We start from the raw sequence: 23,583 nt of genomic DNA, 5'->3' as shown, positions 1-23,583 counted from the left end.
TGCAGTTCATTGACCAACACCGGTTCTTCACAGAGTTTCTATGAGCCGACAGGCAGCATACATGCCCAACATCATGATTGCAGCTGGCGTTGTAGCATATATGGAATAGGACAAGTGACAATGCTTTTGGCCACTTCATACCAGTCTTCTGGCAAATCTGGGAGAGTCTCATTTTATGTCTACATATTTTCTTTCTACAATACCATTGGACTGGTGGTGATAAGCACAGTGTATGTGCTGGCTGTTATTTAGAGCTTTGCAGATATCTCTAATAGCTTGGCCAGTGAAGTAGGACCCTGATCGCTATGAAAGGACAAATCTGGGAATTAATTTACTTAGGAAATGTATTGCAACAGAAATGGCATCTGCCTTTCCACAGGGATAGGGCTCCACCCACCCTAAAAGAACACCCACTACCACCAGACACTATACATACTGGATACTCTGGGAATCTGAAAAAAGTCTATGTGGATATTCTGAAAAGGGCATTCAAGGGCAGGATATGTGGAGTGCATTCTCTTGACCACCTGACCTATGATGTGTGCCAGGCAGATGGGGCAGGGTCTACAATAATGGTGAGCTGCAGTGTAGAACAACCTTGCTCGTCTTGCAGGTATGAGCCACTGAGTGGGCCAGTCTGGTGAGGTGTGATAAAAGTGATCTTGGTGCTATTGGCCGGCCATCATGACTTTGCCATAATTTATCACTTCCTGGCTTACAATTTCTGCCAGACCAGTATGTGTTTTCTTGTTCAGAAACTAGGTCATGCAACACTGCCAAGCAAGAAAGGGTGGCAATCAGGGATTGGTTTGCTCAAACACAAATACAGACCTCATTGATTGATTGATTGATTGATTTGTTATTTATTATGTGCCTATACACAAGGTTTCAAGGAGCAACAAGGTAAGGGGGGGAAACAGACGGAAGGACAAGACAACAATCTTACTAGGCGTTATGTCATTGAGATTGTGCAAGTGCGCAAACATGAAGTGCAGGGGTGAGGGTAATGGGAGAAGTGCACACAGAGCGGCAAGGCCCTGAGTTAAGTGATGTGAGGACTGGGACTACCAGGGGCAATCCCAACCCAGAAAGGCAAGGTTAGAAGTTCAAGTAGGGCCAGGCGGTATGTGCATGGGCACTGGTCCGGAGGGGTTTTAGTCCTGTAAACAACCAGGCAGCCAGTTGGCAGGAGGCAGAGTAGGGGCAGGGAAAGGTGAGCAAGTTAGAGGGAGTGAGAAAGGTCTTCAGGAGTTTCCGGAACACAAGTAGGTCGGCTCAAGGCAAAGAGAGGCAGGGAGTCCATTCCAGAGGGAGGCACCTGCAGAGGAGAGAGTTCTACCCACCAATCTCCGCTTTGAGAAGAAACTCACCTGTGGAGAGTTAGAGGTAGACAACCGAAGAGCTCTAGGAGGATGATACTTAGGCAGAGAGAGCTAAAGGTAGAGAGGGCCACTGCCCCAGAAAGCCTTGTGAATGATGCAGAGGGTCTTAAACTTGATCCTTGCAGCTACAGGGAGCCAGTGGATGGATCTCAGGGCTGGAGAGATGTGGTCCCTGGGCTTGAGGCCAATGATAAGTCTTGCAGTCCTGTTCTGGATGAGTTGATGAGGTCAAAGAGTAGAGATAGGAAGATTGAGAAAGAGCCCATTTGTAGACAAAGGGCTTCATAGGGCTGTGATTCTGGCTGATTCATCAGCCAGAGAGTTTCCTTGAGCACCATCACAAATGGGTAATTCATGTGACTTGCATTTAACTATTGCTAAGTTTGAAGGAAGTAAAGTAGCTACATGGGGTGCATTACATACAGGGGTGTCGAGACAGGTTAGTAAACATTGCAGTTTCCACAGAATGCTAAAAACATGGCTAACACCATAGACATAGCAGGAGGCAGCGTAAATAATGGGTGACTTGCCGTTTGCTGTAATATAGGCAATTATAAGGTCAGTCAACCTAAGCAGAGTGTACCGCGCTCCCGGTACCCTCGCTTACCGACTTGACAAATACAGAACAGTTTATGGGGCAAAGATGATTGCTATGGAAGTAGCATGGAGTGGACCATAAGACAGAGAGAGACTAATTGAATAATAGGGTCTTCCATTTTTTTCTTAAAAACTTCTGTGGATTCGACAATTCTAATGTCTGGGCGCAGCGCATTCCAGGCTGACGGGGCCGCTATATTGAAAGCTCCATTACGAGCTTCGGCTGGATTACAGCGGGGGATTTTTAAGACGTTTGTGTTGTTAGCTCGTAAAGATCTGGTGTTTTTTTTTTTTCAATGGCTTCCATTAAGTAAAGTGGCATTTGGCCTTTGAGGCATTTATGGGTGATAAGAATCATCCTAAAACACATTCTTTCCTGCACAGGCAACCAGTGCAGACACCGTCTAGCATCCAATACCTGGTCCCTGCGACCGAGTCCTTTCACTGCTCTCACTGCACCATTCTGAATAACCAGGAGAAGGTGGAGGTCTGCTATTGAAATGCCCACTAGAAGGCTGCAGCAGTAATCCAATTTAGAACCAACAATGGCTCTAGCTAAGGTCTCTGAATTCTTCTCAGAAATAAGTGGGCGAAGATGACGTAACAACTTGATGAAATAGGATGAGGATGAGACTAGGCTATTGACCTGAGCCTTCATATTCAAGTTCTTGTCTAAGAAGATGACTAAGGTCTTCACTTAAGTCTTGACCTCAATTGTACAATTATCTATGGTAAAGATGTTGTACAATGGGCCTAGCTTCACCAACCTGTTGTCAACGCCGACAATCAAGAGCTCTGTTTTTCAGGTTTTCAGTGCCATACCATTCAAGACCATTCATCTTTGAATGTCTTGATACACTTTGTTGATGTTTATTTCATCTTCACTGTGAGAACTTGAGATAGAGATGACACAGTGTGTGTCATCTGCATAGTTAACAAAAAGAATCCCCTCTTGTTCCAACATATGAAAAAACGGTATCATGAAAATGTTGTAAAAATAAGGAGATACACAAGCTCCCTGTGGGACCTCGAACAGCAAAGACGTTGGTTTGGCCGCTGCAGACTCACTCGTCACTCTCATCTGCCTGCTGCTCAGAAATTAAGTGACCCATTGGGTGGCTTGAACTGAAAAATTGGCAATATCCCTTAACCTGGTGGACAAGATGGCATGATCCAACAGGTCAAAGGCCACCAAAAGATCCAAAACCATCAATAGGCTGTGTGGCCTTCATCCATTATTTGAACTAACTGCGATTTTAGAGCTAAAAGGGTGGTCCCATGATATTGCTGAAACCCCGACTGGAATTTATGAAGAATCTGGGAGTTATTGAGGTGATGTGAGGTCTGATTATACGTGACTCTATCCAGTATCTTCAACAGAAAGGGAGTGTTGGTGATCCATCTGTAATTGGTATAGGTCATTGGGCAGAGATTAGATTTTTTCAATACAGGAGTGATCCAAGCATTCTTAATATTGTCTGGAACACGATTCTGCTCAAAAGAAGCATTCACAAATGTTGTGATAAGTAAGGGAGAGCACTCCTTGATCACCACCGCTGAGCAGGGGTCACCCTTGCAACTGGTGGTTTTTAGCTGCAATTATTTTTGATAATTCTACTTCTGAAATAGGTGAAAAATTAAAGGTCTGAGACTTATTGTCGTTAATAAATGACAAATGTTGGCTTCAGGATCCATTTTGCTCAGAAGCAATTCCTTATCTTCGATGGAGACTTTTATCTTTTCTAATTTACTACACATGGCTTCCTGAATGTTTGTACACCATATCTCGTCCTTTAAGATAGGATCTTTATTGGGGTCCTTAGGGTGTTCTTGCTCTTTTAATATGTTAAAGAGCTCTTTGCTATGTGATGTTGCATTTACTATTCTGAGGTTCAGGGATTCCTTTTTGGCTTGAATAGTTGCTATTTTATAGATCTTGGCTGCTTTTTTATAGGTATCCAGGCTAGGTGTATATCAGCCCTGTCGCCATGCATAAGAAAGTTCAATTTTGTTTGCCTTAAGTTCTTTAAGGGTATCATTAAACCAGGTATTGCTTATGTATTCCCTCTGGTGTATCATCTTTGAGGGGGCTAGCCTGTCAGTGACCTCTCTTAGAGATTTCACAAGAGTGTCAGAAATCTCCTCTAGGACTCCTACGTTGGAAATATCTGTATTCAGACTCAAAGCCCAGGAACTGAGGTTCTCTAAGATTATTTTCTTGAAACTCCTAGCTGGTATGAGAACCTCAGGCTCAATCCATCTTTTGGTAAAGTAGTTAGTGCACGTCTGGAAGAAGACACAAAAGTGTTCTGACCAGGGGCAAGGTATAACTACCATGTCAGAGAAATTGAGATTATGTTTAGAAACCCAATCCAGGGTATGTCCTTTTATGTGTGTCGGCTCTCTGATCAAATGGGAGAAGCCCAAGGAATCCAACACAGTCTCCAGGAGCTATGCCGTGGCATCCATATCACTGCCCAGCCAGAGATTAAAATCTCCTATGAGAATCGATTTCATATTAAGATTGAGAAAAGATAAAAGATGGTTGCAGAGCTGTAGGTGCTGGTGTCGGGGCCCTATAGAGTAGAAGAATGTTCCCTCAGCCTCATGGCTCCAAGTCTCGGTGAGGGCACAAATATCAAGATTGCGCTCCTCGATGTGAGTAGCTACCTCCGTGGCGTGTTACAGCAAGGATCTTGTGTTAAGCGGCATAAATTTCAGGTTGCAGGCAAGGGGTACTCCTGCAAAATTTCCCTCCTGGGATCTGTAAGTTTGATCAGGATCAGGCACTTCCTTCAAAAGTTTTTTTGTCTGACGTGACGTTTGTGCAAGTTGTCAGGTTTTGAAAGAGGAGGATTTAGCCCTAAAACCGGGCTAAACAATGATTGCATGGCTTGTGTCTGTTCAGCCCAACCCCCCTCCTCATGGGCCTTAAAAGCAACCTCACGGGGAGGGGGTAGGAGTTTGGGGTCTATGAGATAGATATAATGGCTCCTCGTGCTAGCACCTGAGAATCAACCTGAATGCTGTCCTGCAACATGTTCTCCATATGGGCCTTAAAGAAGGTCTCGTGGAGGGAGAGATTAGAGTTTGCACAGGGGAGAGATCTATTATGGGCATTAGCCTTGGGAACAACCCCAACGCGGTTACATTGAGCTGACTGTATCAAGCTATTGGCCAGAGACTTTTCCCTCACGATCTGAATAGCATGCAGAACATCCACAATTCCCATTCTATATCACTTTGTACTTACAGTGTGCAGTGAAAGGGAAAGGCCTGACCAAACCGGAACAAACCGGCTGAGCTTACGCTCCTGACATAAGAAGAAGTACATGTATGAACCACAGAATTTCTGGGATATGTAGTTCACTTCGGAGCACGTCTTGTGACAAGCAGAGATGCCGTGTAGCTAAACGATAACTAATGCACGAAAAGGTATAACATTGCCTAAGGTTCGATTTAGAGCAGCACAATGGATTCAAATCTCACTAATGTAAATAATCAGAAATACACTAGTAAAATCAATAAAAGCTATGAGATTGCTTAAAAAGATAAAATTGCAGCAGTAAAATTCATTCTAACAGTTCACAAAACAATTAATCAAACTGTACGAAGGCAGAGGATAGTTTAAATAGCCGGAACAAAACGGCTCCTACACTCCGGTGCCTACGTGCCTGACGTAAGAAAAAATACATGTTTGAACTACAGAATTTCTGGAATATGTAGTTCACTACGGAGCATGGCTCGTGACACGCAGAGATGCCGTGTAGCTAAACGATAACTAATGCAGAAGCACGAGAAGGTTATAACGTTTCCTAAGGTTCGATTTAGGGCAGCACACTGGATTCAAATCTCACTAATGCAAATAATCAAAAATGCACTAGTAAAATCAATAAAAGCTATGAGATTGTTTAAAAAGATAAACTAGCAGCAATAAAAATCTATCTAACTGTTCACAAAACAATTAATCAAACTGTACGAAGGCAGAGGACAGTTTAAATAGCTGGAACAAACTGGTTCCTACGCGCCGGCGCTCTTGTGCCTGACGTAAGAAGAAATACACGTATGAACTACAGAATTTCTGGTATATGTAGTTTGCTACGGAGCACAGCTTGTGACAAGCAGAGATGCCGTGTAGCTAAACAATAGCTAATGCAGAAGCACAAGAAGGTTATAACATTGCTAAGGTGCGATTTAGAGCAGCACAGTAGATTCAAATCTCACTAATGCAAATAATCAAAAATGCTCTAGTAAAATCAATAAAAGCTATGTGATTGTTTAAAAAGATAAAATAGAAGCAATAAAATTCAATCTAACAGTTCAGTAAACAATCCAAGTATGCATCCAACCTCATTTGCATTAGAGGAACATAATGGAACATAATTGTACCGGAAATTGGTCCAATAATCCCTGTTGCAATGAAGAAGTGTTGTTCCAGGGACTATCAGTCAGAACAGACAAATCCTCTAACAAAGCCAAGACTTCCAGTTTCCTATGTATGGAAATGTCCAAATAAATACCACCAGGGGAACAGTTAATACTGCCACCCATGCTACATAGATCTAATACTAAACTGTCCACAGGAATCAAAGGGCTATGCAGAAAAGCATTATGTTCAGAGGTGGGGCCCAGAGCAATAGTCAAATGTTGTGAAAAGTGTTGGGGTATAGGTTGAGCACCAATACCCAGCTTTATCTGTGCATGGAGCATGCAGAAATTCAGACATTTTCAGTGTGGAGGGAAAGCTCCCATATAACTGGGCAAGAATCATTGTTCCCACTAGCACAGCATATTACTTAAGGAGGAGTGAGATCAAGTGATATTAGTGGTGCTGTGATGAGACTGGCTCTTCATCTGTCATATTGAGAAATTAAGCAACCAGGTGGTGAAGGTGGAGGAAAAGACTGGGCAAAGGGCTGGGCTGTCTGTGGGGCAGGCCAATTTGGACATCTTGATTTCCAGTGACTATTGTATGGATAGGGGACAGGCAGGGCTCCCCTGAGATATGGGTTAATAAACATACTCCTTAATGTAGTCCTTCTCCTCCCTTTCTGTGCAGTTCCTGCATGGTGTCCAACTGTCTCTTGAGAGGTTATCATTTGCTGATCTTGTAATGTCGTTCCTATAGTCTAACTAGCTTATTTTTGTCATTCTGCCTTTTCATAAAATACGTCATTAAAGTGGTAGACGCCCAAGAGAACCTCCATCGAATTCTTCCCTTTCCAACCTATAAGTACCATACCGTTTAAATGCCATCTGCGGTCTTACGCTGAAGACTCATTACAAATGTGGAAACAACAGCTTGTTGGGCTCTTTCAGCTGTACAATGAATCACGGAATATTGATCAAAGGGTATTGCGTCCTTTTGCCGACACTCGTTTTTCTGATGGGTGTTTTGGCATGGGAGTTTTGCCAAAAATGTCCATCGAAATTTTTTTGGGGGTTGGGTAAGGGTAATAAAGGGTTGGAGGTGAAGGGAAATTTAAAACAAATGTAATTAAGGTGGGCATTGGGGGGAAATACCCCAAAAAGAATTTAAAACAAATATTGATGACGTTTTTCTGCAAAACTCCCGCGGCAAAACACCCATCGGAAAAAGGGGGTTGGAGAAATGACATGGAACCAATCAAGGCAGCGTTTGAACCTTCCTAGGTAATTGCTAGATTTTCATGTTTAGACTGGTAACAGGCTTTTATCTTTGTCCAGTCAGTCTGCTAGGAGCAGAATTCTAAACTCTACTGTAAAATCGTGCATGTTTCCCCTCTGGGGTTCTTCTAAGGGCCAATTGCTTTTTTGTCAGAGTGAAGTACATTGATCTGGGGGAGTAGTAGTTCGGAGCAACTGGTTCAAGTCTGAACAGGTCCGATTATAAATATCTATGATCACCTGCAGTTCCTCTTGGAAATGAATGGGATCATCGTGCATTTTAGGGAAATATTGCACCATGTTAAACAGACTTGTGGAGCTCCATGGAGTGTGGACAGCCCAGTGCCTGGCATTTGTTGTTACGGGAATGGAGAGTGATTGTACGGTAGGGCTGGCTGGCAATTGTATAGGGATACACTCATGTTGTAGCTGGAGGTTCTCTCAGGGTTGAATGTACACTGTAAAACTCAGCCCGTTCATCAGGCCTGGTGTGAGCGTGCAGTTGCCTGCTGTGGTGGCTGTTCGGGCAGTGGATTCAGTATTTGCATTTGTATTTGTTTATTATTTGTATCGCGCTCCGAACCCTGAGGTAACTGGGTGCTGGAAAACGTGTGTGTTACAGGCATAAATATCGTTAACAACAGATACGAAGACCAGTGGTTACAGTTGGGTCTGAGGATAAGAAGTCACAATTGAATGTTACAGGCATAAATAAAGCGTTGACAGAGGTAGGAAGACCAGTGGTTACAGTTGGGTCAGATGACGACAAGTGAGAGCGCCACGATAAACGGTGGACGAGAGAAGCCTCATCGGACAGGCTTGTTGCTAAGCCAGCTTTTTACTCCAGTAATGGCCGGTTTTCAGGAAACATACAAATGGGATATTCTTCAGGTCGGAGTACCCCCGTGAAGCGCTGAATAAAGATGGCCACAGACTTGATCCTGGAACTTCCCCATGCCATCTTCCAGTTCTCTGGTTTTACATTTGGTGTTCCGTTTTGTGGTTTCAGTATTGCAATCAAAGAACGCGTCCCACTGTTTCTGATTGACTTTGCTCCACTGAAATCTAGAGCTCACCATAGATGGACAGTTGTATTTAGATCAAATGTGCCTGCAGGGATATGCTTCACGATGTCGTCTCCCGCAGAATAGAGCAGTTGATTCAAGAACATGCACCTCTTGGGTGAATAATTTATGTACATAAAGTAAGCTGGACCACCTTTAAGTGAGAGAGGCGCTTGCTTTGACTGACCTTCTCCTATTCTCATGAGGGCAGGGGGTAAAACAAGAAATCACTTGGATAGGGGTCTTGTTTTGCACCTCAAATAGAAATTATGAAAAGTGCACAGAGGACTGAATTGCACATAAGTGCAAACATGTCCGCTGTGTTTGTGTGGCGCCATGATGCCCTCAGGCTTTTGCGGCTTGATAAACAAATAAATAAATAAAATAAATAAATTAAATAGGCTCTTCCATCAGTACAAGTTATACTTTTTTTTTTATTATGAGCACCATCGTGGTTCATTTTCGGAACACTTTATTGTATATATTTTTATTTTTTCACAACTCTTATTGTTACATCCCTTTTCATTATTGTATTAGAGTGTTCTTTCTTTGTTCAGCCTTCTTCTTCTTTTCACTCATTTCCTTCCTGCATTTTGTCTCTTAGTTTATCTCTTTTCCCTCCTTTTTGCTCTCTGGATCACTCTACCTTTTTCTACCTTGTGTTTTGTTTAGCAGGACCCTGGACCCTCCACTTCACACCACATCAAACAAACAGTGAACAACAGGAGTGGGCTGCTGGAGCTGGAAGTGGGTCTTTGTGGCTTCACTATACAGCTGTAATAAGTCGTTTCAGCTGACTGCTCTTCTGTGTGTCTCATTAGAAGCAACTGTTTGTCATGAGAAAATTAACTACATGGTTTTATCGGAAAATCATTTTCTCAGTATTTTAAAAATACCATGTTATTTAATGTTCTGTTTATTATGTTATAAGTATTGAGATAGACTTCAATATTTTATTATGGCATGATGTTTGCATTATTATATTATCGTTCAAGGTCGGATGCACCTTCGAGGATTGCGTGATGCTTAAGATTAATCGGTACATTAATAAAAAAAATGGATACAAGTGTTGTTAATTACCCTCTATTCACCTCCTCTACATCATGTCAAATCTCAAATGAAATTACAGAGGCTGCATTGACTGTGAAATTCACCCTATGATTGCAATTCCTAAAGTAGCCAATGTCTTGTGGTTGTCTCTTTCAGGACGCTACGATGTGTCGTCTGCATTCAGACCTTCATCGCGTGAGGTGGATTCTATGTCTTACTCTACCCTAACATGAAGACCTCTTATAGCCTCCTCTTAAGAATACGAACGCTGGATGAATCAATCGGAACTCAAAGCACTTAGATACATGCTTTATGGTGTATATTTGGATGTGAAAAGGATGGTTTGTTTTATAGATCAAGACGTGTAAGGGGCATCATACATGCAATGCATTTATTTTATTCATATCAATTCTGTGTGATAATGTCCAAGGAGGAAACATTACTAAGTGATATCGTGCGACAATGTGAGCTCCTCATGGCCTCCCAACCGTCTTAGATTTAAGTGTTGATGTATTTTCGACAGATGCAACCATGTACATGGACACTGGCCCACAACACTAGATGGTTCCTGCCTCCCATCTTGGAAACTGGACTGGTTGCCTTGAATCCCATCTTGCCGGACTTTCTGAATTGTGTTTCTCACATTCACTTGCTCGGAATGAATCAAGTGCAGCTGATCAAGCAGGTACATAGGGTGATAGAGCAAGCGCAGTGGCAAGTTACAGCAGTATTCTCTCTTGGACCTCTATGCCATGCAATAAGAGGCCAAGTGTAGCAGATATGCATTTAAATCCTATTTCCAACCACATATTCGAGTTCCCTTGATTGAGGGGCCGAAGGTATTGGTGGATCTCTTTTTTCCCAGAAGCAGCAACTCATGGTCCCATGCTACACCTTATACAGACAACATCATCTCAGATGGCCTCCTACAATGGGGGTTGAGACATTCTGTCACACTGGGGCAATAGCAATGCACAACAGCCACCCCACAAGAAATTCTACAATATCATGTTTTTAAATTATAAACTATCAATTGACATATTTTATCACAAGAGTAACTCCCTAGTTACCTTTCTATTTTCAATGTACTTTCTTAAGATCAGAAATAAAAACAATGCCCTATATCGTGACAATCTCCTGAAAAATGGCTGCTCACTAGTGATGACCATCTTCCTGTGTCTGACCAGAAAATACATTTGCAGTCACTGATCATTGCGAATGGACTCGATCCTATGAATCCAAGTAGCGACATAAGTACAGGCGTTTGAACTATAAATACCCACAATAGAATTATATAACTAGTCTATGTGCTTCTAGGTTTAAGAAACACATCCCATTGATTTCATGGGGTCCAACGCCAGAATGAACTTGACAGTGTTTGAATGGCACTTGTATTGCACTCACAGTGTAATTATTGCCCTCTCTGTATGGAAATTCATCAATTCACTGCAGGTTTAGATCCCGGAAAAAGCCAAACCAAGTAGACTTCCTCAGCTGGTGGAGGGCTAACTTTGGTAAAACCATCGAACACTGTGGTGACCAAGCTTGCAATGGACAGAAGTATACCTTTTGTGGTGAATAGCCTTCAAATCTACTTTACCGACTCAAATGTCCTGCAAATTAGGCCCCCACTCTGTAGGTGCCCGTGGATACTCGTGTCGTCAGAAGCCGCAATTGGCCAGGGTTTTGTTGACATCTCATGATTATCTGTCAATGGTCTTAGAATTATGACTACGTTCCAGGCGTCCACTGACACGTCATTCTCTCTTGAGACTGTTGCATTCTTCTCCCACAGTGTCTAACGAGACGCACCCTCAATATGCTACTAAATGTAAATTGCGGTCCCACCGCCTATGGTGTAGATTGTTCGATTTCAAGCAGCCTGTTACCTTCTAGCTCATGCTATAAAACGTTGTAAATAAATGAAATACAAAAATATCATTTCTGAGATCCCATCCAGAGCCTGACCAATGAGCAATGCTAGTGTAGGGTGGGCTAGACCCATACAAGTCCACACGCATAGAACTAAGGAGCGAGTGTTTCCAGAAAATGAAGCAAAGACCACTGATGTAGGACAGGGCACACAGAAATAATGGTTCTTTGTCGTAATTTCGGTTTTTGTAGGTTGCCTAACAAAAAGACTGATTTTTTTTGCCCGATTTTAGGCAGTCTTCAAAAAGCAAAACATCATTCCCTCACAGCACCGGTGCCCCTCTGCCCCAAGCCCCAACACCATAACCCCTACCATCCCCCTTTATTGGAAAGGTCCCCAACCCCTTTCCCTCAGGCCACCGCCTCCCTTCCCTCTCATGACTCCCCAAACCCAAACATACAACATGCACATAAACACACACACACAAACACACTTACCCGTCTCCTTGAGGTGTGGCTGTCAGCCCCTGCGTGACCTCGTGTGCTGCAGGGGCGCGACAGTTCAATTTAGAAAGACTGCTCCGTGCGGTCACGTAGCAATCTTTCGAAACCGTTTTTTTAAATCGATTTTTGTTTAAGAAAAAGCCTCTTGACCTAATACCTAATTGACTCGAGTTTCCATTTAATTAGCTTTAAACATTTTTCATGCAAGTGGAATATAAGGAAATGTCTGAGATCAAATCTAGCTTGAAGGAGCTCTTAATTCATCACTGACGGGGAACTAGTGATCTCCTTCAGCTCGTCTGTGGATATTTATGACTAATCCCCATCTGCTTTAGTGCACACTTTAAATTTGTTCACCCTAACTGCACTTAACTGCACTTATGCAGAGCGCTGTATTGCTTCCTAGCTACATTCATAATTTGTTGTGAATGCCAATGAGAATGAATACACTCTGGCCTTGCAGACATTTAAAACGAATGTTGGCTGTTGTTGGCTGCGATCCTCGTTTTCATTTGGAACTGAATATTACAATGAAAATCATTTCTACATTAAAACCCAACCTGAATGGAGAGTAAACGCTCAACCTCTTTTATGCGTGGAACAGACCCAAGTAATTACCACCTTTGCCACATATTTGGTGCCCTGTCACTAAAGGGCGCAGATTCCGTGGTCATAACATACCAGCTGAAATCCTTTTGATGTGAGCCACCCCTTAGTGAGCTGTCTCCTTGCCCACAATGGTAAACTGGCATGAGTAGAGCTCTAAATCTCCTACTGGCATAAAAGGACAGAAAACACTAGGGCAAGCATATGCCCAACCAGAAATTGCTGCAAGGTGACACCATTCCTGGTGAAATAGAACTTTTAACATGCACACACAATTGTTTATATGAAAAGAAAATCTTGTGCATGCATTTTCAAAGTATAAAAATGTGTGCAAAAAAAGGTAGATGTTGTGGCAGGAGAAGTCAGTGTGAAAATTATTTTTTGAGATAAACAAGTGAGGTCTCAATCAGATCAAAGGTCATACCTGATTTCTGGCCAGTGTAACAGCTGCTAATTAATGGGGCTGATCATTAAGGAACGTATTGTAACTAATTCTAACGTACCCTTTACTTACTCCTGGAGTGCACTGTTGGATTCCTACAGAGGTTACTATGAGTCTCATGAATACTCCTGAGTTAACTGCACTAAGTCAGGAGTATTTCAGTTTCTCATATTACCTCCTTTGTGGGATTTGTCATGCTGACGTAAAACGAATGGATTCCAATGGAGTACGTCTCACATTAGCGCCTGCTCATGAGCAGGCTGATTTTCATTGGAATCTATTATAAAACACTACTTGCAAAGCATATTTTATAGGATTGGACCAGCTTTGAACCAATTAGATAGAGTTTGCACTTGGATGTCCCATCGCTTGCCGTGTACGCACAAACTGTGGTAACTCTTTAATTACAGGTACACAACTATTTTGAGTAGGATGAAACAAGGGCCTGATTCATGGAAGCATTTTATAATGGCGCAATCCCATAGGAAAATGCTCTATGAATCAGGCCCTATGTTCACAGATCACTTTCAGCGCCCTTGTCCCTTCACTACAATAAGGTTAACTCCAAATGCAATATATTTTGATCTTAATTATTCTTCAACACATTAATTTTGTTAGATACATTCTTTGATTTAACCTTTGCTGTTGTCGCTTTTGTTTTCGGACTGCATGTTAAAGTAGTTCAGCGAAAATATTGCCCCGGCTAGTTGTGACCTTGTACTGGAGGTTGAATAAAATGAAATGCTGTGGATAAGCCCGAGGCACTATTTGTAGCCACAATATGCTGGGAGGAATGAATTACGCACATGGTTGTCATTGTGGTTTCTTCACATTCAGGGATTCAATTTTTACACTTTTACAAAGTGTGGATTCAAGAATGACAATCGTGCACCTTACACTGGCACTGATTACACATATTAAAGTAATGTTGTAGTGCTCAGATATACAGGTATGCAGGAATGCAGTGCCATTCCATTTAGTTCCTTATTATATATTAATGTGTATTCATTTGAACAGTATTAAAAACTAAAGAGATATATGAATTGTATGGAACAACACCCCCTCCAAATTAGGTCTGTTTTGGAACCAGTTTGGCTCTATTAAAGAGACATGGACAGTCACTGGGACCAACAATGGTGTTACACTCCAACATTTACACATGCTACAGATATGCAAGTAACACAAATTGTTGTCCATATTTTCACATTTCTTTTAGTGCAACATATACAATAATGACTGTAGTGGTTAGAAGGGGCTACGTGACTTTTGGCCACTTCCTTCGCTGGCCATTCAGCAAGATGAATCACGTGTCAAGCAAGTGTATGCCAATTTACCGCGGCTTCCTAGTGGCTCTCTCCGTCGCAGGAGCATGCGCGTATGCCTAAAGGGCAAGCGTACAGACCACTGTAAGAAATTGCATTAAGAGCAATAACTATGTGACCTGCAGACAACCAATCATTTAAACTTTGAGCCCAAGATTCGAACCCTAATTTTACATGCTTCGCGAATATGTAGGTTCTCTGCTCAAGCTCTATTTTTACAATACAGGAATGAGGGGCTATACTTCCACATACACAGTCTCTTACTCTTTGCTGACAGTACTGTCACAAAAGAATAAGTTCAACTTTACAGCAATAAAATAAACAGTGAATAGGTCTGGTATTTCTTCTGATTACACAACCAGTTAGGCCCACTGGCCTCGCCTTCACCCAGACAGAAAAGAAATGCATAAAAACCATATAGCATTCCACAATGTCACCTATATTTGTTATGGGTTCTATATGTGCAAAGAAGTATGCAACAGGAAAGCAACGACTTGCCAGTTTTGATGATACAGGACCTGAAAAGCAATGTTGTTTGAGTGATTAGGAATGACAAGTAGTTTGAAACTAAACAGAGACAGATCCATGGCTGCTTCGAATAAAATCCAAATATTTAGAAAGAAAAAAGAAAAGAGGTATAGGCCCGTATTACAGTAATTACTCTCTACTCAGGCAGACGGTCATTATCGTCTCTGGGTGAGGTCTGGGGCAATAGGTTAAATAAAGGTCACGAAGTGATCCCACTTTTTCAAAGCAGACTGGAAGCAAAGGGCTGATGGGCCCATTCTCCCACCAGCCAAGCCAGTCAGTTTTGTTCAGAAGAAATGCCCCTGCCAGGGGATGGTGGCCATGTTGAGTCCCCCTATCTGGCGGTGACCTTTGTAGCTCCTACCCATTGGGGGAAGTTTCCCCATGGACTCCCACATGCCTTGGGTCTCAGAGAAACCCAGAGGTGCTGCCTACAAACTCTTTTCAATTTTAGAGCAGCTCCTTGTAACAATGGAGGGTCACATCTTGCTGCCCCTCATTAGAGCAACCGGATCCATTTGCGTTGTGGAATGTGATGAGAAGGAGTGCCCACAAGCCTCAACCAGGGCCTGCTGCCAACGGAGAGCCCTTGCTTACGTCATCTGCGCATATCATTTAAAGAACCTGTGGGAAGATGGAGCGGAGCCATGCACCTGTGCTCCACATTGAGTTCCATGTGGAGTTCTAATTGGACACTCACATCAGCCATAATCTCACCTGGAATGCCTTCCCTTCTCAAAATCTCCTTTAAGAATTTTGTCACGTCTGTAATTGTACTCCGCTAACTGTTACATACACCCCACTCCACCCATTTGGATGTATAACCAATGAGGGTGAGGATGTGCACTTTGGTGTTCGCCAGTACCTTAAAAGTTCTCACAAAATCCATTGCTACCCTCTTCCAAACCTTGTTAGGGCACTTATTGGGTAATCAATGCTTGGCTCCTGGGCTGCGCGTCTTACGCTTTTCTGTTTTTCCATTGCATTCACTATTCTCGGTAACCCTGTCCGTTGGTTTGAAGCACTTTTGTATTACCGTTGCGTGAGGGGAGGTGTTGTCTTTACTGTCCATTTACCTCAAAGGATCTATCATCATATGCTTCTTCCCCTTGCATTCTGGCAGTTGGTATCTCCTGGCCCTTCGGGTGCCTTTTGCCACTTTTTACCTTTTTTACTGTGAGTGTGACTGTCAGCCCGATCAAGATGTTAATACAGTTCTGTGAGCTTGCAAATGTGCTGATAGTTTCTCTGGGGAAAGGGCTGGCCATTACCCTGCCATGTTATGCTCACCTGTGCCTCCACTGTGCACCTAAAGTGGTCATATCTTCTCACCTTCTTTTTTCCATCCCTAGAATTTGCTTCCTTATCATGCTCCGGCAGTGTCACTTCACAGGCCGATGCACTAAGCTCCACATTATGTGTCTTTGTTTTGCCTACTGCCACCCTGCCCACACGATGTATCAATCATAGCCATTGTTATACACCAAATAGGACTTCCATGTGATAGCTGGTTTATTTAACGCATCCTGTCCTCAGGCGGTCTTCCCCGGCCAACTCATTGCAAATGGTAACAGTATAAAAGGCACCAGTGGTATGACAGGCCATGGTTCTGAGCTGGCATACCGTTGCATAGCCATGATCACGTGGGCTGGAGCCTCTGGCAGCAACAGGTTCCACACAGTACCTAGGATATTTATCCCAAAAGTGGGGTCCTTCTGGGTGAACTGTCATAGGGGGAAATACACAGTGAGGGAAGCAGAGATACAAGGGAGAGGGAACTAACCACCAAGGAGGGTGAGGAAGGGCAATTAGGGAGCAATGGATCAATAAGTAACTAGGGGAGAAGACATGGGAGAGCAGATCACACAGTCTCAGGTTAGATGGAAAGCGTGTGTGGATCTAGGTGTTAGCAAGGAGCCATCGCTTTAAGACGAGGCTCTTGATCTCCTTCCTGAAATGTAAAAGCGAAGGGGGGAATCTCTTGTTGACAGGGAGAAGGTTCCAGATTCTGGGGGCTTTGACAGACAAGCCCTGTCTTCTGGTTCTTTCCTTCCTGCACCGTCGGAGTTCAAGTCTGCACATGCCCTTACTTTTGGTGGATTGTAGGCCGCCGGGCAAGCAGAGCTTGTCAAAGACATAGGTCAGGGACTGCCTTGTAGATGACGCAGCAGGATTTAAAGGTGATTCCTGAAATGGATAAGGCTATCAGTTCTATATATGTTCATCTCTTTTCAGTTGCTGCAAGCCATATGCACACAAGGGATTCCCTCAAACAAACCCTTTCATTTGTTAAACCTTTCATATTAAGATTGTAGCACAAAATGTTATACGTTTTTACTTTCTCATTCTTTTAATATTGTTCAAGTGAGATTTAAGTATCGCATATTGCAAATACATACATGAATAGATTAATTTTTTTTTTATATTTCAAGTTAGACATGTCATGCATTGGGTGGCTCTGATTAAAAATGAAAAGGTATATGTTGTCCTTTCTGTATGCATCCTGTTTTCATTAATCATGTTGAGGGGTTCTGTTTTAGGTGTAAGTAAACTGTGAACCTCCAAAGTCAAGTAGTCCCTTCCAAAATCATGAATGATTGACAATGCATGAAAAGGTTAATTACCTATGTCTGCTTTACCTCTGTTTCATGTGATATTATTTACAATGTTTTTGGTGTGCACCTTTTTAATAACTGTAGTATTTACATGCTGGATATTTTGAGGATAATGTTTTGGGGATATTTGTTTAAAGAAATATATTTCTATATTGCAAATACATCTATGTATTGATCGTGCAATGATTAAAGCTGGTGTCTGGAAGAATCTAAACGGCATAATAAAAGATAGTTTTAATTTGAAAGTTACCTTTGTGCATTTATGCAGTGTGTTATTTTTTCACATATATTTTAAAATGATATTTCTAAAAAATGAAAATTATTTTGTCTTGCTTCCTTAAAGACTATTAACTTCCCAGTTTTCATTTTTCTAAGTTTTTCTAAGTCTGATAAATGTGCACATAATAGGCAACACAAAATAACTGATGGAATGGATATCACAAGACCCATCTCCTACATTGGAACTGCCCAGTAGGGTAGAGTTATTTTTCTCCTTCAAGTAAAATCTCAAAGTGTGATTGCCTTGCTAGATGCCACACTTTTCAAATAATTCGCAGAACATTTGCTTATACGGATGAGTTTAGCACACTTAATTTAGCTAAACACTCTGCCAAAATAGCATTATGTTCTGTGGCAGATCGCAGTTCCAGGCACAGCAGTTTCCACTGTGGCTGATCAATTAGGGTGTTGAGTGTGGTAGTATAGCCTTATATACTGAGGGAGGGGTCATTATCACAGGATAATGACCCACCATTAAATGATGGCCTTAGGGGAAGATGATGGACATAAGTTGGAGAAGGGTCATTATTCCAAGGGATAATGACCCCTTCTGAGGACTAAAGGCCTATTAGCACATACTATCAATAGCAGTATTTGGAGATGTGGTTGTAAAGTAGAAAATCTTTACTAGTCAGTAAAATAAATCTCAAATTGTGTTAATAATTTAAAAGCGCTCTTATTTTTTAATATTTAAAATACAAGGGTGTGTTTTTAAGTTAAGCATTTTAATTGCAAACTTGGTTGAAATGGAAAGGTTTTAACTTGAGAAAGCATTAGGTTTAACGTAAAAAGAAACAGTTGCTCTATAAAAAAGTGAAAGCTTTTCACATGTTTTTGCTTTCTCTTTGGTGTGGTATATTGGGTATTGCAGTGGGAAAAAAATCCTCCCAGCGAGGGAGTGCTTTGATAAAACACAATTATACCTGTAAATTGCATTCCTGTTCCCCTGTCTGATTTTGAAGTTGGACTATTCAGAATACAGTCAATTCCAGTAGTGATGACTGTGACTTACAGGTGCTAATTAAGCAATAAACCCCGAGCAGGGGGGCATTAGCGCTTCAGATAATTCCCCGGGGCCCATAGTTAGAGGCCCGAGCGAACCATTTTTTTTTCATTTGCGAAACACTTTCCCATTGAAGGGAAAATGAAGTCTGTTCTCCCTTGGCGGCAATTGTAAATAGTAAAGAAAAAAGGAAACAAACAAAATGCCCACAATGGTATAGACTTTGTTTTCCCTTCCATAGGGGAAGCGTTTCGCAAACGAACAAATCTTGCTTTTAGTACCCAGGTCTTACGGGCCTAGGGTGCTAATAGCAATATGCCCCTCGCATGGGGAACTTTAACACTTCTGGTAATGCCCTGGTGCCTGTGTTAAGGCCCTCGCTTCGCTCAGACCTGTAACTATGGGGCTATTGTAAATAGTTTAAAAAAGTAAACAAACCTAGTGGTCGCCATGGAAAGGGAGAAGGGACTACAAGTAGTCCCTTCTCCCTTTCAAAGGCAGCCATTGAAAAAATAGGAAAAAATGTAAACAAAATAAATGGCTGCCATGGAAAGGATAGAAGCCACCACGCATAGTCCCCTCTTCCTTTCCACGGAGGCGTGTCGCAGATCGGGGGTGGACACGCTGCTCTCAAAAAGGAAATAAAAAGAAGGTAAGTGGTGTGGGGGAGTGAAGGGAAATCTGTGAAAGGGAGAGCGAGGTTGGGGGGGAGAAAGCACTTACCCGTTTCCCCGGTGGGGGAAGATGGCGGCATCCAGCCCAGAGGAGGCTCAGGGTGGCCGGTTTACCGTCTGGTAATCCCCCGTTCCGAGACTCCTCATTTGTTGGGAGGCTTTTAAACACCTAACCCCCCCCAACCCCCTCCCCCCGCCGTATATAAATATAAAAAAGGTCCTATGCGCCAACCTTGAGTGTAAAACCACTCTCTGCTTCACTCTGAAATCTGAAAAGAATACCTCTGCATAGCTGCGGTTTAAACCACAGTGCTATTAATATGTTAGATCCCCAACCCTCCGTCTCCTTTGTGCCAGAGGCACTGACATCCATTCACTTCAGGAAGAGAACATCTACAAAGGGAGTGAAAAGGTGCGCAATTTGTAATTCTTCTATGTCTCTTGAAAATACTACAATGGCTGAATGATCTGATACTGTACCCAATCAATTTCCATCCTTAAAAAAACAGGGGATACACTATTTTTGAACATCCAGGTCTGTTAAAGCAGTGTTGGTAGTACTGTTGTATTGGGATAAATGTATGATTTACCGCTATTGATCCGCTAATGATTTTATTCACGAATTATGGGAAGGGAATCTGCTGGCCACCCAATGATGCCTGTATGTTCCCAGCCACCCGCTGCAGCACCCACCTGCTGACGTGTCCTGCGGCAAAGAATGTCACCCGCAACAGGAAGCATTCCCAAATGTTGCACCATTGCTCTCTGTAAACCGGGCATGCCCCAACGCCTGCAAGAAAGGTGGAAGAGTTGCTTCACTTTTAATTGCCACCAAAAACTGCTTGCCAGTTTATTGTTTGTTATATTCTTAGAACTGTTTAGCAACCGGAGACTACTTTCAATGGTGGTTTCTGAGTTTGGCAAATGTTAAGATGGATGGGCTGAGATAAAAGATGTGAAGGAACACTCTTATCATTGTTTGGAAGAAAGTGATGACCTTCAGTGAATGTAACTAAGTATGAATTTGCATTCGATGAATGAGATAAAAACTAGTTGCAAAGAAAAGATCGTCGATTTGTTTGGGGAGGATAGTACATTCAATGTCTGCAACTGAGTTGGCCAACCTTTTGTGAAGGAGGAAGGAATACTATTTTTAAAGAGAAAATAATGAATGTTTTGGTGTCAGGGGATTACATTCAGTGGCTGTAATTGACTCCCAACATTTTGGTGACAGCTGAGAGAGAATAATAGTGGCAAAGAACATTTCTAGACTTGTTTGGAGGCAGAAGATGTCATTTGGTGGCTGTAAATAATTCACCAGGACCACCTAATACATGACAGCTGCTTGCAACATGGCCCAGCCTCCCCATCATCTTGGACTACACTGTTCTCCAGCATCCGCAAGATGACGACCATGCTGCAGTGCATAAAATGTGTGCCCAGGAGCTGTAGCAGGCAATTATGCCCGCCTCTTCAATATAGGGGAACAGGCAGTTGTTCAGCCAAAGTCGAGGAGGGAGTCAAAACAGGCCTGGTAGTTTAGGCCAGTGCCATTGGCTGTCATGGTTCCATGGGCCCCTCCTAACTAAGGAAATGAAAGAATTGCTGGTTGTGCCGCGAATGCGATCACAACCTATAGCTTAATATGCATGGGTACTACATTCCAGTGCCCTTACCCTCTTTAGACTTGCTGGAATCAGAAAAACAAACAAGTGGCATTTCAAGGACAACATTAGCAGTCCACAATGAGGGTAGTTGTGTACTAGCATAGGTACAAGACACATTTTAAAAATCGTATTCCTGATGAGAGTGTAGTCTTGGATATAAGACACCAATGAGTAGCCATAGGAAAAAGGTGAACACATTCCACAGGAGGGTGTGAAAGCAGGGCAGGGGGAGGGATGACAGTGGTGTGTCTTTGCTAATCATGAGATCAACACCAGGGCCTGTTTTTCGGAGAGACGAGGGGATTGAGAGTAAGAGACGCCATCATTTTGATGGGCTGCCAGGGTGTGATGTCAGGGGACAAGTTCTGGTTTCCTTGATAGCCACCCCCGGGGGTTTGGGGGTGATGGGAAGCAAATTGATTGCTAAGAAAGGGAGTTATTTACAGGGGGGGGTGAGCAGTCCAGAGTCCCAGTGTGAGGTCAGCAGTGGGGGCAGAAATGGAGGAGGCAGTTGCTGTGAAAATGAAGGGAGGCGGGAAAGTCGATGCTGGAGTGAGGCGCCTAAAGAGGCACTTTCACAGGTCAGAATAAATGGAGGGGTGTTGTGGCCCACACAGGGCGTCTGTGTGGGAAGCTGCAACCTCATATTCTCTTAAGAACCCTGATGAGAAGGAAAGGAAATGAGTTATTGTAATTGCTGTTTGAGCAGTGAAGCTGGTCGCCCGCTGCCAACTGAACGGATGGCATCAACTATGCTGTTTGAAAATGCTCAACGTTTCCACTTGGGAACCATTGCGAAACACTAGCCTGCTTCACAAATGGCGCCAATTTTGTAATCAAGGTCTTCTGTGCACGAGATATTATAGGTTGATGACTTATAATACCATAATCCATCAATCGGAAATTACGAATACCTTGACGAAAGCTATTGGGGCTGATTTAGGGTACTCTGTAAATAAAATCGTCTCGGTTTCCACCGATGGAAAAATACCTCATGGAAAGTTTCGACCTTCCCGCTCTCCACCCAGTGGATTCCCAGAGGAAAGCTGGCTGAGGCCTGCTGGCGGCCATTCTAGTGCATTGCACACAGGCAGATCAAGGACTGGCGGACATTCCGCCAGCTCTCCTCCATGACTCCAGTTTGGGAAGACTACACTTTCAGTGAGGTCTTTATTTACTGTTGGAATGCTGGATTATTTGATTAGCCCAATGCTCCTAGTAGGTCCCATTGTGAGCGGCAGCAGTGCACGCGCAGATCCTCCGCCTCAGAGCATGGCATGGTTGACTCTTTCGTATATTGCACGCCATTCATGGTGCAAACAATACAGTGGAATTGACAGATTTAAATAGCAAACATAGACATAGGTCTGGCGTGGGCATTGCAAATGCACGGTTTTGCCAAATTCAATAACTCAGTCCAGCCCTTGACTGTCTTGACTGGGCATTTGCATGCAAACATGCATTTTCATGCCGCTGGAGCGCTGGCTGTGCATGTTTACCCGAGCCGTCCTGCAGAAGCCATACCAGGACTCAAATAGCGTGCGGCGCATCCGGCGTGGATATCTAAACTGCACGCTCAAGGCTGTGTCTCCTTCTATAGACCACATCACAGTTGAAGGCGCCCGAAAGGAAAACCATACTCAGCATATCCATCCATATGAACTTCAGACTGTTCTTGCAATTTAAACAAACCAGAATTGTGCTCTAATGGACAGGGCTGTCACAAGATGTGGTGAGGCCTGGGGCAAACCATTTGGTGAGGCCCCCTTTTGATGTTATGCACTGGGCCAGCGGCAGCGCATTCGCAAATACGGGACTCGAGAAATCTCCCCTTGAGTTTGTGTGGAGGAACCCAAAAATGGTTTATTACTACAACTGCAAATCCACTACAGCAAAGTTAGATTTCTCTACTGAAGAAAGATTTATGCCAGACTAATTTTTGTATCGTAGGCATAAACATATATAGGATGGCATAACGGCATGTGGTGCCTGACGCCAGCATTAAGGAGCACCCTGTCCCTGTGTCCGCATTAAAACACACATCATACGCAGTGACAGATGGATGAAGTACAGTGGAGGCTGGTGAATTTCTGAACTGAAGAGGCTTAAATGTTTGCCAATTATGCAGGATCGACAGAGCACAGTGAGGGAGCCCAAACCAAACAAGGGTTATTTGAGGGGGTTTCTCACTCCCAAGAAAATGTTTGAAATTTTGGGTTACAATTATACAGCACTTCCTTTGTATAATTGGGTAGAAAACCATACAGTTTGCAATTGGTTTTGTATGGAAGCACATGGAAAAACCCAATAGTTGCAAGTCACCAACCGTGCA

At 42.9% G+C, this 23,583-nt stretch overlaps 1 protein-coding gene across 5 annotated transcripts in view; it reads left to right on the top strand.

Annotated features, from left to right (window-relative positions):
• LOC138453201 (adhesion G protein-coupled receptor F5-like) overlaps positions 1 to 17,877 on the top strand; it is a 584,850-nt gene extending 566,973 nt beyond the window's left edge. For all 5 annotated transcript variants that reach the window (XM_069605826.1, XM_069605823.1, XM_069605825.1 and 2 more), the window contains one exon: positions 9,896 to 17,877. In XM_069605826.1, the coding sequence (XP_069461927.1) occupies positions 9,896 to 9,972 (77 nt within the window). In that variant the 3' untranslated portion in view covers positions 9,973 to 17,877. The remainder of the gene's footprint in view (positions 1 to 9,895) is intronic.
• The last annotated feature ends 5,706 nt before the right edge of the window (positions 17,878 to 23,583 follow it).

The sequence above is a fragment of the Ambystoma mexicanum genome, chromosome 4p, assembly GCF_040938575.1.
Source record: "Ambystoma mexicanum isolate Mex_15411 chromosome 4p, UKY_AmexF1_1, whole genome shotgun sequence".
Lineage (NCBI taxonomy): Eukaryota > Metazoa > Chordata > Amphibia > Caudata > Ambystomatidae > Ambystoma > Ambystoma mexicanum.
This window is presented reverse-complemented; position numbering and strand designations above follow the sequence as displayed.